This window comes from Lepus europaeus, chromosome 6 (assembly GCF_033115175.1).
Source record: "Lepus europaeus isolate LE1 chromosome 6, mLepTim1.pri, whole genome shotgun sequence".
NCBI classification, from domain to species: Eukaryota; Metazoa; Chordata; class Mammalia; order Lagomorpha; family Leporidae; genus Lepus; species Lepus europaeus.
Genome location: NC_084832.1, coordinates 42,961,200 through 42,979,551, shown reverse-complemented (window position 1 = coordinate 42,979,551; position 18,352 = coordinate 42,961,200). Strand labels below are relative to the sequence as shown.

At 35.9% G+C, this 18,352-nt stretch overlaps 1 protein-coding gene across 2 annotated transcripts in view; it reads right to left on the bottom strand.

Moving 5' to 3' along the window:
* KLHL1 (kelch like family member 1) overlaps window positions 1-17,724 on the bottom strand; it is a 385,849-nt gene extending 368,125 nt beyond the window's left edge. For both annotated transcript variants that reach the window (XM_062195308.1, XM_062195309.1), the window contains exon 1: window positions 17,234-17,724. In XM_062195308.1, coding sequence (XP_062051292.1) covers window positions 17,234-17,724 — 491 coding nt within the window. The remainder of the gene's footprint in view (window positions 1-17,233) is intronic.
* Window positions 17,725-18,352: the final 628 nt, after the last annotated feature.

Below are 18,352 nucleotides of genomic sequence, written 5' to 3'. Positions count from 1 at the left end.
TCAGATACTCTAACATGATTATATCAATTTATATGCATGTGAAATAGATAAGGCAGGCTGGAACCATCATGCTATTCTTGAAATGAAAGACAGAGTCATTTACAGATGCTACTACAGCAGTATGTCTATTTTTCTTCTAAGTTTCTATATTTCATAAATCTGGCATTCATGATTTGCACATGTGTTTTTTAACTGAAAATTTCATTTCAGATTTAAGGAGTACCCTGTGTTAAGTACATATATATTGTAATGATGTATGATATTCAGTAGTTGAAATCTGTATTTTTTAGAATTTTAAGTAAATTCTCATACATGAATAGTTTATGGGGGAGCTAAAGATTGATTAGTTTATCCACTCTAACAATTCCATGAAAGATCATCACTTTTAGTACTTAATAATACAATATAATCAACTAAATAGGTTAGTGTTTTCCAGAAATATCACTTTAAATAATCAATAAGTAGAGTTTTTATGCTTAGTGTACTAACAATTGAATAGTAAAAATTCCATAGATAATACGTTATTATCTTAGGATACTGCATGTTCTTATTTATCTTATTTATCTGCTATATTTTATTACCTAAGCATCTCACATCTTTTCCCAAGGGACTATGTAGCTTCACCGTGAATAAATAACCACTAGGGGGCAATATTGCACATTTTTAAGCACCTAATTATGGCTGTTAAAAGTAAGAGGAATACAAGAAAATGAACAACACTAAACTCTCTATAAAATAATTCTCTGAATATTTTATTAAATTTAATTACAGTGTTTTTTTCTACTTAAGAGGCACAGAGACAAACAATAGAGAGAGCTAACACCTACTGGTTCACTCTCCAAAAGCCTACACAACACTGCTTTTTGTTTGTATGTTGAGGGGAAAAAACAAAACAAAACAAAAAAAAACCTGGCTTTGGATTACATAAATATGTTTATTTTTCTTATTAAAATTTGTCAATGTTTTTCAAATTTTTCTAGCACTGCAAAAAAAAAAAGAATTTTATTCTATCAGGCCGTTTATGTTTATTTAAGTTTTGAGCAAATAGCCTGTTTTTTCCATATGGGAAGCCAATTATATAAGTACATTTATTAAATAAAGCATAACTATGTATTTCATCTTTCAGTAATAGTCATTCTAAAAGTTATAATTTGATATTTCATTGTATCATTGTGGTGAGTTTTTTTGGTTGTTGTTATTTACTAGAACTCTAAAACTATCATGCCACATATCAACTTAAGCTCTCTCTTTTGTACATTTTAAATAATTAACATATATGTGTCAAATTGTTAAGTCAGCAACAGGAGTCACTGTGTACTTACATCCCATGTGGGATCTGTCCTTAATGTGTTGTCTAATGTGCAGTGGTGCTATAACTAGTACTGAAACAGTATTTTTATACTTTGTGTTTCTGCGTGGGTACAAACTGATGAGATCTTTACTAATTATATACTGAATCGATCTCCTGTATATAAAGATAATTGGAAATGGAAAAAAACAAAAAACAAAAACCTGGTGTTAAATTGGAAATGGCATAGAAAATTAATTAATTTTTAAAAAAATATTATGTAGGATCTCTGCCTATAATGTGCTGTACACTCTTATTTAATGCTATAACTAGTACTCCAACAGTATTTTTTTTTTCTCACTTTGTGTTGCTATATGGGGGCAAACTGTTGAAATCGTTACCTAATTTATACTAAACTGATCTTTTGTATATAAAGAGAATTGAAAATGAATCATGATGTGATTGGAAGGGGAGAGGGAGCGGGAAAGGGGAGGATTGTGGGTGGGAGGGAAGTTTTGGGAGGGGGAAGCCATTGTAACCCTGAGCTGTACTTTGGAAATTTATATTCATTAAATAAAAGTTTAATAAAAAAATAATTAACATATATGTATTGATCCAACGGTTAACTGAACTAATATATTATTAATTTATTTTTGCAATAAAATGACTAATTCCTGGACTCTAAATTGTTGATTTCTAGCTTCATTGAGTTATGATCACAGAAGGTGATTTGTTACATCTTTGTTATTTTTACTTAAGAACTTTCTATAGAGGGTTGGTGCTGTGGAGCAGTGTGGTTAAGCCATACTTGCAATACTTGCAAACCATGTGGACTCGGTTCAAGTCCCAGCTGATTTACTTCTAACCCAGCTCCTTGCTGGTGTGCCTGGGAGGGCAACAAAGGTTGACCCCAGTGCTTGGGCCCCTGCCACCCAGGTGCAGATCTAGAGGAAGCTCCTGGCTTCTGACTTCAGCCTGGCCCAGCTCTGGCCTTTGCAGCCATTTGGGGAGTAAACCAGCTGATGGTTCTCTCCTTTTCTCTCTCTCTCTGTAATTTTGAATTTCAGATAAAATAAAATAAAATCTTAAAAAAGTTTTCTATTGGACCAAGAATGTGACTGACTCTTTAAAAAATAAGCATGTTTTATGCACGCATTCCTAAATATATTATAGATATTGAGACAATCTACATATAATTTCCTACTTTTAAAAATTAATTCTGAACTATTTTAAAGTTTTCCACAATGTTATTTCAAGGTTTATTTCATTTTTTTTTGTATTTTCAAAAACAACTTTATTCATTACATATAACAAAATCCCCATCCCCTGGAAATGAGCTAAAAAATAAACAAAATCCACTTTTCATCTCTTTCCTCCCATTTTCTCCCATTCCCTCTAAATAAAAGGGGAAAAAAAGGCAAAAGGGGAAAAAAAAAAAAACCTAAACAAAAAATACTCCTAAGTGCCCCCAAAACAAGGTAGTACATCTCCCCAGGAAAAAGAGGAATTTAAACTGGAGTCACTGGGATCTTCTGCCTACAGAAATCTGCAAAGACAGACACTCAAAACAGAAAAGGAAACAATATGGATCACCAGAAAATCTTGAGGGGCAGGAGCCCAAAAAAGAAGGGTCCAGTGACTGGCAGATCTGACAGAACAAGGGCAGGCAGGAGGGGACCGAAAGAAGCAGGAAGACGGAAGGAAGGTGACAAGCAGAAGTTTGGTGTCCTTCCATAGCCCTGCGTAAAAACAATCCCTCCTACCACCCATGCCCACCTACCCTTGAACAGCACCCAAGGGAGTGGGGTGGGGCAGGGAAACACAGGTAGCAGCTTGCACAGCTGAGATGTGTCCATGGTGATTCTCAGAGTGAATGAGCAGCCTCTGCCCCACTCCCTGGGCCTTCCCTTACTCCCCAGAGCAGGTCCCTCCCCAGCAATTAGTTATGGGAATCTCCCCCTTTCCACAGTACATCTTATGTGTTTGTGTGTGTGTGTGTGTGTATACAAACATACATATATACATATATAAAATTTCTAAAGATTTTTATCTTAAGATGTATATATTACATTACTTAACATGCCAACATTAGGATGACATACCATTTTAAGAAATTTATTTATCTATTTGAAAGTAACAGAAACAAAGCAACAGAGTAAGGGAAAGATCTTCGTTCTGTTACTTCAATCCCCAAATGGCCACTATAGTGTGGGCGGAGCCAGGTTGAAGCCAGGTGGCTGGAGCTCCATCTGGGTGACAGGAACCCAAGAACTTAGGTGTTCTCTCTTGCTTTCCAAGCCTCATTGGTAGGGAGCTGGATCAGAAGAGGAGCAACTGGGACTCAAACAGCACTCCAATCAACTGTGCCATAACACCAGGCCTAGGATGATGGATCTTTGGTTTGCATAGACAACTTATTTTCAGTATGAAAAGACCGCTAGCTGTTTGTGTTTTTCTTCTAGATAATACATACTTTTTTGCTTAAATTGCTCAACAAATTTCTGCCCATAAATTTATGTGACTACACATCTATATTATATTTTTATTCATTTAGCTTCTTATTCTGTACAGAATACGGCTTGATGTTTAAAAACCACAATATTTCATTGCCCTTTTATTGATTGTTTTTATTTATTATGAATGTTGGATGTGACTTAAAAAAACCTCTACTTTCTTGTAGTGAACTAAGATTTTTTTTTATATTCTGTCCCTAACAAGCATATAATAATACAGGAGATTAATAAATGTTATGTATTAATTTCTATTAAATACTCTATTAAAGTATTAAAGAGTTGACAGCTAAATACTTGAAAGTGATAGCAATGGAATATTGCATTAATCTGGGGTAATGCCATAACCTTAAGGCCCAGAATTTTTAAGGAGTGGAATCTTTGACATGGTATTTTGAGGATTTCAGATTCCTGGGATTGAATGTTCAAGATTTTGCTGCATGCACCTTAACTCAACACTGAATATCAATGAAATAAAGCTCTAGTATCTTGAAACTCCCATAATTATAATTTTAATAAACTGTACAGTTATGATTTTAAGTGCAGCATCCTTCATTCCAAAACTTCAACTGTTAGTAGCCAGCACTGTGACACAGTGGCCTAAGCCTCTGCCTGTTGCATGGGCATGCCATTTGGCGCCAGTTCAAGTCTGAGCTGCTCCTCTTCCCATTCAGCTCTCTGCTATGGCCTGGGAAAGCAGTGGAAGATGGCCCAAGGATTTGGACCACTGCACTCACATGGGAGACCTGCAGGAGGCTCCTGGCTCCTGGCTTTTGATAGGCTCAGCTCCATCACTTGCAGTCATTTGGGGATTGAACCATGAATGGAAGAACTTTCTGTCTCTCCCTCTCTCTGTCTGTAGCTCTACCTCTTAAATAAATAAAATAAAAATCTTAAAAAAAAAAACTTTTAACTGTCAAGTTAAAAAAAGTCTGAAGTACTTTCTAATATACTTGCATTCATACAGTAAATTTTCCCTTTCTTTTTTTAAAGATTTTATTTATTTATTTATTTATTTAGGAGGTAGAATTACAGAGAGAGGGACAGAAGAAAGGTCTTCCATCCGCTGGTTCACTCCCCAAATGGCCGCAACTGCTGGAGCTGAGCAGAACAGGAACCAGGCACCTCCTACAGGTCTACCCTGTGGGTCCAGGGGTCCAAGCTCTTGGGCTATCTTCCACTGCCTTCCCAGGCCATAGCAGAGAGCTGGATGGGAAGAGAAGCAGCAGGACAAGAACTGACACCCATATGGGATGCCGGCATTGCACGTGGAGGCTTAGCCCACCGCGCCAGAGTGCCGGCCCCAAGTATATTTTATTTTCACACCTTAAATATTATATTTTAAAAGAGAATTTTGGGGTTGGTGCTGTGGTGTAATGAGTTAAGCCTCCACCTGTGATGCCTTCATCCTATATGAGTTCCAGTTCCTGCCCTGGCCGCTCCACTTCCAAACCAGCTCCCTGTTAATATACCTGGGAAAAGCAGTGGAAGATGGTCCAAGTGTTTGGGCCCCTGCACTCATGTGGGAGACACAAAAGAAATTCTGGGCTCCTGGCTTCAGCCTGGCCCAGCTTTAGCCATTGTGGCCATCTGGAGAGTGAATCAGCAGGTGAAAGATATTCTCCATCTTTCCCTCTCTCTCTGTAACTCTGCCCTTCAAATATACAAATATTTAAACAAACAGAAAAGAAACTTTTATCTTATAGTAACAAGTAATTATAATTAATAAGAAATGATAAGAAGAATGATTTCTGAGACTGGTTATGCTTGACTTGTCAACAATGGATGTATTAATCTGGTACCATTGTCTGTATGGGATGATGTTGCTTCCATTCACTATGATATATCCTCTGTGGCTCAGTCCTAAACCAGTTTAATTTTCTGATATAGTAGATATTTGCATAAATTTATAAAGCCATTCATATATTTTTCCAAAGGAATAAACTAGAAATCACTTTTGTTCATATAATGTAATTCTACCTTAAAAATTTCTGCATATGTTTGAATACTGAAAAGAAATATTTTGAAATTGAGCTGACATTCTATGTTTACATTACAGTCAAGCTTTAAGCCATTGACATAAACATCTTGGTTTCTAATAGTCTTTCTTTCAGGTGAACAATGGGTTGGATATTGTATTGTATTACCCTGTCGCTCATTCATCATGTTATATTAGTAACTTAGAGAATCTATTTGTGAATAAATATCTTTTTATTTTGTAATTGCATGTGGTTCTTTATACGTTTGCCTGCTGAAGCATAAGGAAGAAGTAGCTGTTTCATTTGAAAGTGATTTTCCAATCCTGTGCTTGACAATATCTATCTTACTTCTAGTGCTGTGTAAAAAAGGTCCCTTTGAAAACTATGCCAAATTTTTATTTTGGCCTAAGATGCTATGCTCACATTCTTGTTGTAGATGAGCTATGCATTGTGAGTCTCTGCAGTCATACAAGGGTGTATGATTAGCAGAATGCCACCTAAATTTCATACTCTACTGTCTCCAAATTCATAATAATTTCTAACAAGAAGTATTATATTTTCATTTTACATTGAACTCCACAGATAGCATAGCCCATCTCAAGCCTATTGAAAATGATAGCGCCTACCTGACTCTCCTGTGCAACAATTTCCCAACAGTTTAGCAGGATACACAGAGCTCATAAATGAACTGCTTTGAGAGTACTTGAAGAATAACCCAAACTTTACAGACTTTTCACCTTTGAACCATATGGAAATCCATGCAAGTAATCCTACCAGTGTTCCTAACACTTCGCTATCACATAAAATCCAAGCCTCACTACTCATCCACTTTTTCTAATAAAGCTGTGTTCTTTTACCTCAGCCAACTTTCAGAGATCTTCAGTCTGAAAGTTGCAATGTCCCTGCAAAAGAAAATGCTTCACACTTGATATGGCCTATCTTGCAGCCCATTCATAGGTAGGATATTTACATTCTTTTCATCTTTGACAAGTAGTATCCAGAAATATCTTGTAGTATATTTGTAAACTTACACCATAATTCTCTCATCATCAGAAAAAAAAAAAAAGTCATTTTTCCTTGGAAGACTCAAGTGACTTTTTTTTTTTTTTTGACAGGCAGAGTGGAGAGAGAGAGAGAGAGAGAGAGAGAGAGAGAGAGAGAAACTTCAACCTTAAGTCATTTAAATAAAATAGCTCTTTATCTAATTATCTCATTAAAATATGGTAGAAGAGGGGTTGACATTGTGAAACAATGGGTTACCCTGATGCTTGTGACACTGAGGTCACATATTAGAGTTCTGGTTTGAGTCCCAACTTCTCCTCTTCAGACCCAGCTTCCTCCTAATGTATATGGGAAGGCAGGAGAAGATGGCAGTAATACTATGGCTTGATGAGTCATGTATAAAAAATTGAATATTCTCAGGGATTTTGCTGGATTTGAGAGTTCTTAATGTCTTTGATTATTGGAGGACATAATAATAGCAATCTGAGGTACATAAAGAAGTCACGGCTTGTGCCGTGGCTTAACAGGCTAATCCTCCGCCTTGCGGCGCCGGCACACCGGGTTCTAGTCCTGGTCGGGGTGCCGGATTCTATCCCAGTTGCCCCTCTTCCAGGCCAGCTCTCTGCTATGGCCCGGGAAGGCAGTGGAGGATGGCCCAAGTCTTTGGGCCCTGCACCCGCATGGGAGACCTTTCTCTCTCTCTCTCTCTCTCTCTCTCTGTCCTCCTCCTCCTCTCTATAACTCTGTCTTTCAAATAAATAAAACATAAATCTTTAAAAAAATTCTTTTTAGAAAAGAAATAATGCTAAACACAGTTGTTAATTTATACTTTATTTACATTTCTAGTTTATGGCATTATGAAGCCTAAAGATTTTTCTGGAGTTCATTGATGAAAATGAAGTAAAATGTTTAACATACTTGGAGAAAAAATGTATGAAGTAAGTAAAATAATGTGACAGATCATAGGTGTGAGAAAAGACGCAAATGAGTCTTCAACTTCAGTTAAGATTTCAAAAAAAATGTATTAATTGGGGGAAAATTACATTCAGAGAAGATTTTATGTTGTATTGTTTAAGAGTCTCTATCCAAATTTAGTTTTATAATTGAAAAACTGTTCTTCTGATAGATCTATTTAAAAATCATAGGGTGTTTGAAAGTAGTTATGGAGAATAATTATATGTACATATTTTTATCTCTGGACAAAGAGAGAAGAAAATGAGCTCTTTTTTTTTCTGTGGAAAAAATATTCAGTAGTGGTTCCAAGTTGTCTGGTACAACACAAAGAGGACTCAGTGAATAGGATAGCACACTGTTTACATCCCTTCCACACCATTCAGGTAAAGCTTCTGGGCAGTATCCCTGCGTCCCAGCTGCTCCTCTAGTGTTGGCAATGAAGAAAAAAGTCAAAATTCCCTTGTGTTTACATGGCAACGCCTTCTGAGCTTCCTGTGCAGAGCTATTTACTATAAAACTATTCAGCTTTCTCTGCCTTCTCAGCCATTGCCAAGAGGAAAGCAGCAAAAGACTTGATGTGAATATTTCAGCATCAGGTTCTGCAAGACAAATACCAATGATGAAACCTTGGACCATTGTTGAAACTTAAAAAGTAACTGAATCCAACATTTGATGCAAGGCAAGTTAGAATTAAATTTTATTCTGGGTATGGATAGTGAGTAGAATGGCTATGTTTAATGAAATATAATATACAATGATCAGCTTTGTCTCATCACAATATTTTTCATCCAAACAGTATTGATAAGTTGCTTTTTCTTTGCTCTATGACTGAATCTTTTTTAATTATCAAATTATTATTCATATGCTTCTCATTTATGTATCTGACACTGATATAACACTATCTTGATTAATGTACCTTAAAACAAGTCTGAAACTCAGGTATATTAGTCACCACATTTGTTCATCTTCTTCAAAGTTCTTTTGCTTACTGTACTTCTTTTTATTTTTATGCAGATTTTAAAATAAGCCTGTCAATTTTTATGAAAAAGAAAACACATAGAAATTTCCTTTGGAGATAGTTCAGTTTTTAGATAAATTAGGAAAGAATTGACATCTTAATAAAACTGGTATTTCTATGGTATATTTAGGTCTTTAATTTCTTTCTATAATTTTGTTGCTTTTAGAGTATGAATCTTTCTCGCATCTTTTTTCATATTTATTCTTAAGGATTACCCATACCTTATTAACATTACTCACAAAATGTACTATTTTTGTAATCTCAATTGTTTAGTGTTAACTTATAGACAGAAGGTTGCATTTTTGCATGTTGATTCTGTATTCTGCCACTTTACTAAAACTCACTCTCATTTTTCTAGATTCCACTAAATGTTTCCATAGACAATTATGTAAAGTTTTATTTTTTTCATTTCTACATATAAGATCAACTTTGTCTACAAATGAAAAGCTGACTTTAGTTTCTTAGTCTGAGAACTTGGCTGTAGTTTTTTTTATAGATTCCTTTTATCAGATAGATGTTCTGTGCTCTGATATATACTTTGATGATAATATATCCGCTCTACCCTTTTGTGATTAATTTTAACATGTAAAATCTTTTCCATACTTCTACTTATGTGTTTATATTTATATTGAATTTAATAATTTTAAGATTTATTACTGCATTCGGTGCTGTGGCATAATGGGTAAAGCTGCCACTTGCTATGCCGGCATCCCTTACGGGCACTGGTTGGAAAAATGCCTGTCCCACTTCCCATCCAGCTCCCTGCTAATGCAGCTAGAAATGTAGCGTGAATGGGCCAAGCAGCCATATGAGAGACCCGAAGGAAGTCCTGGCTCCTGGCTTCAGATGGGCCCAACTCCAGCTGTTGCAGACATTTGGTGAATAAATCAATGAATGGAAGATCTCTCTCTCTCTGTTTCTCCCCACTCTCTGTCACTCTGCCTTTCAAATAAAAATAAATAAATAAAGGCAGAGTGACAGAAAGATGGGGAGACAGAAAGAAATCATCCATCTACTGACTGACTCCCAAAATGACTGCAATGGTCATGCTAGGTCAAGCTGAAGCCAGGAGCCTGAAATGTCATCCTGGTCTACCCCTTGGATGGCAGGAGACCAAGAACTTGGGCATATTCCTCTGCTTTCCTAGGCATGTCAGCAGGGAGCTGGATTGAAAGCAGTGCAGCTGGTACTACAATTGGTGCTTTGATACAGGATGCCAGCATGGTCCCATAGGACACAGTTCTTCTAATCAGCATAACTGTATTACTTGTTTGTACAATCTGATAATGTTTGCCTTTTGATGGTGGGTTCACAAACCAGAGACTTTTACCATAATTGTTTCTATAGCTAGGCTTCAAACTATCACACTCTGTTTTCTATTTCTTCTATCTTTTCTTTGATACAATTTCCTTTTTTTCTTTTTCAGGTTATTTTATGCAAAATTTCATCTTCTTTCATTATTTACAAGGTATTTTTCTTTTTTTTTATTTTAATGATGTTTCAGGATTTACAATATACTCCCTGGAATGATGAACTGCTTCATATTTAACATAAAACCCTTACCGCTATTATTGTTATTCACTTACCTTATTTGTATGTTAAAGACCTCACAATATAATCTGCTCTTTTTGTTTCAACCATCAATATTCTATCAGATTTTGGAAATAGAATGAGGAAAATATTATTTTTAGCCCACACTTATGTGTTTTTTGTTGTTGTTGTTGCTGTTTGTTTTCTTGCCTTTCCTTCTTTTGTATAGTTCTTGCTACCTGGTGTAATTTTCCTTGTGTCTGAAATATTTCTTTTCATAGTAGCTCAAATTTTTCTACCTCTTTGCTGCCTGATCATCTTTGATTGAATGACAGACATTGCAGATTAAACTTCGGTTGCTGCAGAATATTTTTGAATTTGTGAATGATTCTGGAAATTAATTCTTGTCAGAGTTACATTACTTTCAAATAGATTGACATTCTTGGATCTAGTTTTCAGGATTTGCTACACTGAACCAAAACAGTACATGTCCTGGGACTAGATATCAATCAATGAGGCAAGAAACTTCCAAAAACTTTATCCAATCCCATGAATCATGCAGTTTTCTGTTCTGATTGGTAGAAAAGGACACTATTCCTTCTAATTCTTACAGATGGTTGTTTCCTAAGCATTAAAACATGTATCTGTCATTATTTTACTGAATTCTGATCTGCTTAATATCCAAGAGAGCCCTCTCTAGATTTCTGCACCATTTGTGTGACAGGATGTTTTGTCAAAGTGATGTGCTTCACAGGATTTTCTTTCAAAATTGATATTCTCTTGGAGTCTCACAATCATAGAACATTGTTCTCTCCGGTCAAGCTACATTTGTCAATCTTTCTTAACATTTGTGTTGATGTACTCTCAAACTCTGTCCAAAATCTTCAGCAAAGGTAGTTAGCATCAAATCTATTTAGCGCAACAGGAATTTTGCCTATACTTGAACACCAAGATCTACAAAACCATCTTTAATTCTTCTCAGATTATCTGTTTATATGCCAAAGCTTTTAGTAAAAGTTTTGAACAGCATTTTCTTAAATAAAAAAGATTTTGTTATTACTTGACCTAAACCAATACATGAATTCAACAGCATGGGCTTTTAAAAACTACAATAAAAATATTTAAGGTTATTATGGATGGCAAAATAAAGTCAATAGCATGATGTAATGGTCATTATCTTTAGACTGTTACTGAACTGTTGGATTTCTCATGATTAGAAAATTTATTTCAAAAATATGATGAGATTGTAGTTTTCTATAAATTCTATAAGACCTTTTGGAAAAAATGAAATTTGACTTAATATGTAGTTGTTGGATATCATCTGCAGATATATACTTGTCTTTTGAGCCTTGGAAAAAACAAACACAACTATTTAATCACTATCATATTTTATATTATCCAAATGCTCATGATTTTGATTAAATAAAGATAAGCATTTATTTTTCTAAACAATTAACAATAATATTTACAGCAATTAATAATACAGTTCAAAAAGTATTCATTGGAAATTTATAAATGAAAAACAGAATATGGTTCTTAAATTATCACTCTTTGTTATAATGTAAAGTAGTAATTTTTATTTCATCTTATTCTAATATTATATTCACATCTTTCTCAGATAGCTCTGGGGCATACAGTGCCTGAAAAATCAGGCTTGGTGGTCCCATTTCTTTTCCCCTTATGATCTTCTTAGTTTGCCTGAAGCAACTAGCCCAGAGGATCAAGTGCTTGGAAATTGTGGGCTTCAGAGTAGAACACTATGTAATATTGATAAATCCGTCTTGAAGTAAGTTAAAGAAGCTTTCTCCAAAGACATATCATTTGTGCTAGTTCTATTTTATATAATAGTAGGCTACCTAAAATCCAAGCTTAGAATAAATTAACAAAGAAAACATAAGCTTAAGTAAAATCACCTAACTATACCTTTTTTACAAGCTAAAATTCAAGATAGGAGAAAAGGTAAATATTATTTCATTGTAGTGTTCCATTAAACCGTAGTTCAAGAAAAAATTTCCTGATAGATCATGATTTATTTTCAACTTTTCAATTGATTCTTTTTGTTTCCAAAGTGACAGGTTCAGGTCCTTATAACCTCTGTGAGATTTTAATGGTGTGTGCTATGTTTCAGTGACACTTCTCTTTCAATATTTCTGACTTTCAGAAGCAGATTTTCAAATTAAGAGGCTACCTTTTGCTTTCCAAACTTTTTTTTTTCTTTCCTAGGTTATCCCTGCCTACTATTGATTAATGATAAAATAAAATGTGCTGAATGACTCAAGGCATGAGTGTTTTCCAAGGTGAACTAAGTCTTTTTTTACTGAACCTTATAAGTAGTCTCCATCATTGTCATTTTGAGTAGTCTGTTTAAATATTCAAAGACATAATTTCCACCATGGGAATAAGAAACTGTTCATTCACAACCTTTGAAAGAGCCTGTTTTTTCCTTTGTTCTTTGTGTTTGTTTATGAGAGAAAAGAAGTGTGAAAAAAAAAATGAAGCAAAGAAAATTCAGCAAAATTGTGTGGAATTTGGTATCTGGGGTTAGATACCAAGGATTAAAAGTCCAGCTATATGACATACATGCCTATAATTCTGGGCAAATTAATTACCAAAGCTATCTCTCAGTCTTGTAATTTATGTAATCCTTATACTGATGAAGGCATACATAATTGCACCAAGATGATAGGGTGCTAACGAATTTTAACTTACACGACATAAATATTCAATGCGTTATCTGGAGAAAAAGCAAGTTCTTAATCAATGGCACTCAATATTATTACTACAAATATTTATTCATTCATGAGTATTTGAGTAACTGCATGGTCAGACAAAACATTCTTCTCCACCTGGCAATTTCAGAAAAGACAAACAATAAGATCAATGCAGATATTGATAGTTGGTTACAAGTTTTCATTAAGACTCTTGAGCAAAATGTAGACATCATTTACACTAAGAACATAAAATACAAGCTAGGAATTTGGGAAGGGGGTCACAGAATGCTTCTCTGAGAAAGGTACAGAGCTTTGATCCAATACATTTCAATGGCACCTAAGAATTAACTCTGGAAAGTGTCCTTTGAGGAAGTAGAGATGCTACAGAAGGAGAAGAAACAAGTTTGTATGTCCTTTGGCAGGGGCGCAGGGTAGAGAGTGGAGAAATGGTGGCTTGGTGAAGGATATTGAGTCTGGAAGGCAAAGGGTAAAAGAGTAGTTTGATGAGGGAAGGGCCTAAATACTAGACAAAGGGAAGGGTGATTTAGGCTGAGGTGGACCATGATTAGGATTAGATTGTGATCAAGGAGTGGTAGACATTTTTGGAGAAGCAAACAAATGAGAGCAAAGGATGTGAAAAAATGACTCATCTTTATTTTACAATATCCACTGACTTTCTATTGGATTATAAGAGGCAAACGTAATGAGGGGAGGTGATACAGATGGCAGATACAGAACTCCTATTAAAGGAGTGAAGGGGTATAGTAAACCAGATTACATTAATGTAAAGGAGATGAAGGGGTGCCAAACAAATACATGAAAATTTACTAAGCAAAAGTGACAACTTGGGGAAATTTTGAAAATGATGTTCAAAGAGGAGGCTGAAAAATATAATCCTTACACAACTTATTACATAGAGAAGTACTCTCTCAAAGAAGACAATTAAGCAAAAGAGAAGGGAGATTATAATTTTGATTAGATTATCAATGATAAGATTATCGGTTTTGTATAAGTACTTAAACAATTTTTGTAACATCCACCAGAAAAGTCTTATAGAGAGGTAAATGTGTGATACCAGAGGTTCAAAATACAAATCAGTTTATGGATGATAACTGAAACCATGGAATCAGATGACTGCACTCTGCAAGAATCTAGAGACTAACAAAGCAAGCAGAGAAAACATGACATCTCACAGCACTATAAATTGCAAGGATGAAATACTATTCTCTGGTTTCTTAGTTTACTGAACACAAATATATTGTAATCTGAATATTCAGGAGATTATGCAACTTTTTTAACTTAAATTTCAACAAATAGAAAAAAAATAATGATTGGTATCACATATAAACAACTTACTATTTTAAAAGTTAATATTCTTAATGATATGATTATTGAAATGACAAGGCTTTGGCATTTATTTAAGGTAGGGTAGGGTAGTAATGTTTAGTGTAGTAAACTAGAAAAAGGGAAAGATTGAGTTTTGGCAGTTCATTGTTTTACCATTGTATACTTGCTAACTTTCTGGTTCAAGTCCATAATGATTTGACTAGATTTTCCCAATGTGTTTTCTCCATCAACTGAGCCTCTTTTCTTACCCAATGTTTCCAATTTGTATAAGACTAAATCAGTAAAGAGAAGATTAAAAAATGAATATGCAGAACATCAAAGGGGCCAACTCTTGATACAGGGGAAAATGAATTTAGCATAGAAGTCAGAATCAATACAACCAATGGTAAACACTAAATGTAGCATCAAAGTTTGGTGATCTACTAACCTATGTATTAAAAATAGCATTCAAAAAAAATAAAAAAAATAAAAATGGCATTCATCTTGAATACTATATAGCTTTCCTGGATGTGTTGTTATAGAAACAAAATTTAAGTTCACATTACAGATTCTTTCACATAAAATTATGAAGTACAATAGAATTTCCTCTCAATATTTCACTTCGTAAGTGTAATGATTCCTCTTCTGATCATACATTAAAATATATATTGATAAAAATGAATTACTGTTTACTAATGTGTTTTTCAATCAACCATGGGTGCAGAGTCAATGCTCTATGAAAGTTTAAGAACCAAACACTGTAATTGCTAGCATGTTTCTAGTCAAAAATTCAGATTCAGCTCAAACAGTTAATTGTTCAGAAGATTTTTAAATAAAATTATAACTCTTTTTCAATAGTTTAAACATCCAAAAATATCCTAAGATGTCCTGGTTCTGACAATAAAGATGGTTTTGTTTGAACATGAATTGTTTTCTGATTTCCTGTCACAACTCTTTGTGAATAAAAACAATGAAGTATATTCAAAAGTAAATGACTTGAAGTTAAGTCTTCAAGTGGATGTGGATTTTATCCCATTCTGAGATACCAGTTGTTAGTCTTATAATTTTTAATTCTTTATAATTCTTTAACTTAGTAGAAGTATCATCATTTTCAAATTCTCCAAAGTACATAAACTCTTCAAAAATTACAAACAGGCCTAATTTACTTCAAAACTGTTTTTGCTGTCAAAGAAACTCTTTAAAAATATGAAACATTTCTGATATTTAAAAATTCCCAGAAGATCAGATATTTGAAAGTGGTATGAATATTTTAAAATTATATAAATAAAAATTTGTATATACACATACTCACATATACTCTATTTTGTGTGTTTTCTGATAAATACATTTTAATAAATTAGTAAGTATCAAGCATTTAAAATAACTTGTTCCCTTTCACATATATAAGGTGAATTGCTAGACATCTATAAATAATTTCCCTTCTCCCTTAGAAAGTTTTATATTTACCAAATTAAAAGATAAAAAATGACACATTTTGTTCTTAAAAGTTTAAATTAGAGGTAACTACTTAATGCATAAACCAAATAATTTTGTGGCAATTATAGTAACCAAAGTTATAATCATTTTGGTAAAATATCTTAATTGAATAATAGTTGAACTTTTATCTAAGTCTTCTATATAAGGAAAACATTTGTTATACTTGAACATTACAAATTAAACATTGCCCCCATTAGAATATCAATCTTAGATTATGTTAACCATCATAGAATATAAGAATATGTTCAGGGCTGTTAAAGTTCAAATTAAAATCTATATAATGCATATAAAAGAAAAATTATGAGAATAATTTATGCCTCGCTAATTTCACAATCATCAGCATAATTAAAGAGCTTTTGTACATATCATTTTGTGTTACATATACTTTCTGAAACTTCTGCAACCTAATCAACTCTCGAAGCTACTGATTCAATCAGCCACAAGTTTAAAAAGTTGTTTGTTTCTGTTATTGAGAGGTAATTAAATTTAATTAGCATATTTATTATCTTTTTTTACTTCTATAGTTCTTCTTCAATAATGTATTCTGATATCATAAATCTAAATGCAAATCCTTTCATACCCTCATTAAATGCCAAACATGGAAATGCTGTAGTGTAGAATGATAAACCAATTCCCTGAAAATGTAAAACAGAAGGAGTTTCATGTGTGTGAAGGATGTTCTATAAGTCTTCAAAGCAGCAGAAGCTCACACAAAGGAGTGTAACATTAGAAATAAACTAGAAATAAATATTGACCTTACTTACTAAAGATACAGAATTCCAGCATTGAGTCAATAAATCATGACAGCTAAACACAGAGGGGCTCAGTTACAGTTTAATTCTAAGACTGCAAACAAGGCAAAAGTGACTACAAAGTAAAATGACAAAAGGGAAGTAGAAATAGAGTATAGCACTGTTTTGGGATGGGGGGATGAAAGAAGATAATGTCACTGACCAGTGGCCTCATTTTCTGCACCTCATCACTCTTGGATTATAGATGCAAGTCACATGTATCTTAGGTAATATGCTCTCAGTTACTAGACCAATGCATGGGATGCATTTTGATGGACTTTAAAGCAAAATTCACTCCACATGAGATTATGGTATGATTATTTAATGACAGAACACTATGATCTGAAAAACATGAGAACCAATCCATTCGAAGATTTACCAAAATGCACGTATGTTCAATTGGTGGTCACAACTTTGAAACCTTGCAAAAGAAAGGGTCATATATATGAGCCAATAGAAATTAATGAGCAAATTTATAATGATATTACAACATCAGTATTCAGCACTGGGTGTCTCTTAACCCTAATTTTCAACCTGAAGCACCTGTGATTTAATAACCACAAGAGCATACAGGAAGAAATGAGTGGAAAGGAGAGCTTTGGGTGTTCCATGGAGACTTTACTGTACCTGTGTCCACATGCTTCACCTGTTGCCTGGTTCGAGTTGGCCGGCTCCACTTTGAGCTCTTGAAGGACCAGCCCTTTCTCTTGTGGTCCAGGGAAGTCCATGGAGTCCTCTTCTAGGGACTCCACGTAGAAGAGGGTCCTGGCCGGCTGCTGGGTGCCCTGCCCGGGAGCCCCTTGCTGCAGCCTCGTGGCAACTGGCAGCAGGGTGCCATTCAGCGGATTGAAAGAAGAGGAGGAAGACGATGGGGAGGATGACGAAGAAGAGGAAGAAGACGAAGGCTTCTTCCAGAAAGTGCCGACACTGCCCCTCTCCTGGCTTTTCAGCAGGCGGCTTTGGCTGGGCCCCCAGTGCTCAAAGCTGCCGCTGCCGTCCTGTTGCAGGCAGCCGCCCCCCGCCGTGCCGCCCTGGGACGGCGAGGGATGGCTGAAGAGTTTCCAGCGGAGTCGCAGGATGTGCTTCACATCGAAGTCTTTTCGCCCGGAGCCTGACATGCTTTACGCAGTGAATGGAAAGGGACCTCAGCTGGCGCCAGAGCCGACCGGCCAGCAGGCGGGGGAGGCGAGCACAGCCCGGGGGCGGAGGAGACGGGATGTGCCCTCTGCACCCCCGGAGCCAAAGGAGGCAAGGAGGCGAACACCCGCGAGCTGACGGCGAAGGTGCGCGGATCAGCCCCGGTCAGGTCCTGCAGTCCTGGGCTGGGGGAGACCCCCGGCCTGGAGCAGAGGCAAGCGTGGGACGCGGAGGACTGAGACTCTTCTATCCCCGCGCGGGGGCCCCGTGGTTATGGCGAGGAGGGAAGACCCTGAGGCTGGAGATGAGCGAGGGAGGGAGCTCGGAAGACAGCAGCAGCTCGATACACCTCGCAGGGATGCTCTCGAGGCAAAGCCTTAGTCGGGAAGGTGCTGGCGCTCCTGTCCTTGCAGCTCAGAGTTCGGTGCCTGGAGAGCGCGGAAAGAGCCCCAAGTCGCGCAGAACACTGCCACCACCATCAGCTTTCTCCATGCACCTGCGCCCCTGTCCCTGGCCTCTCCGAAGATGCCCCCAGAGCTTGTCGAGTGTCTGAGAAAGTCAGGTGCTTTCTGCAGTGCGAGAAGGGGTGCTGTTATATAGTCAGTTTGT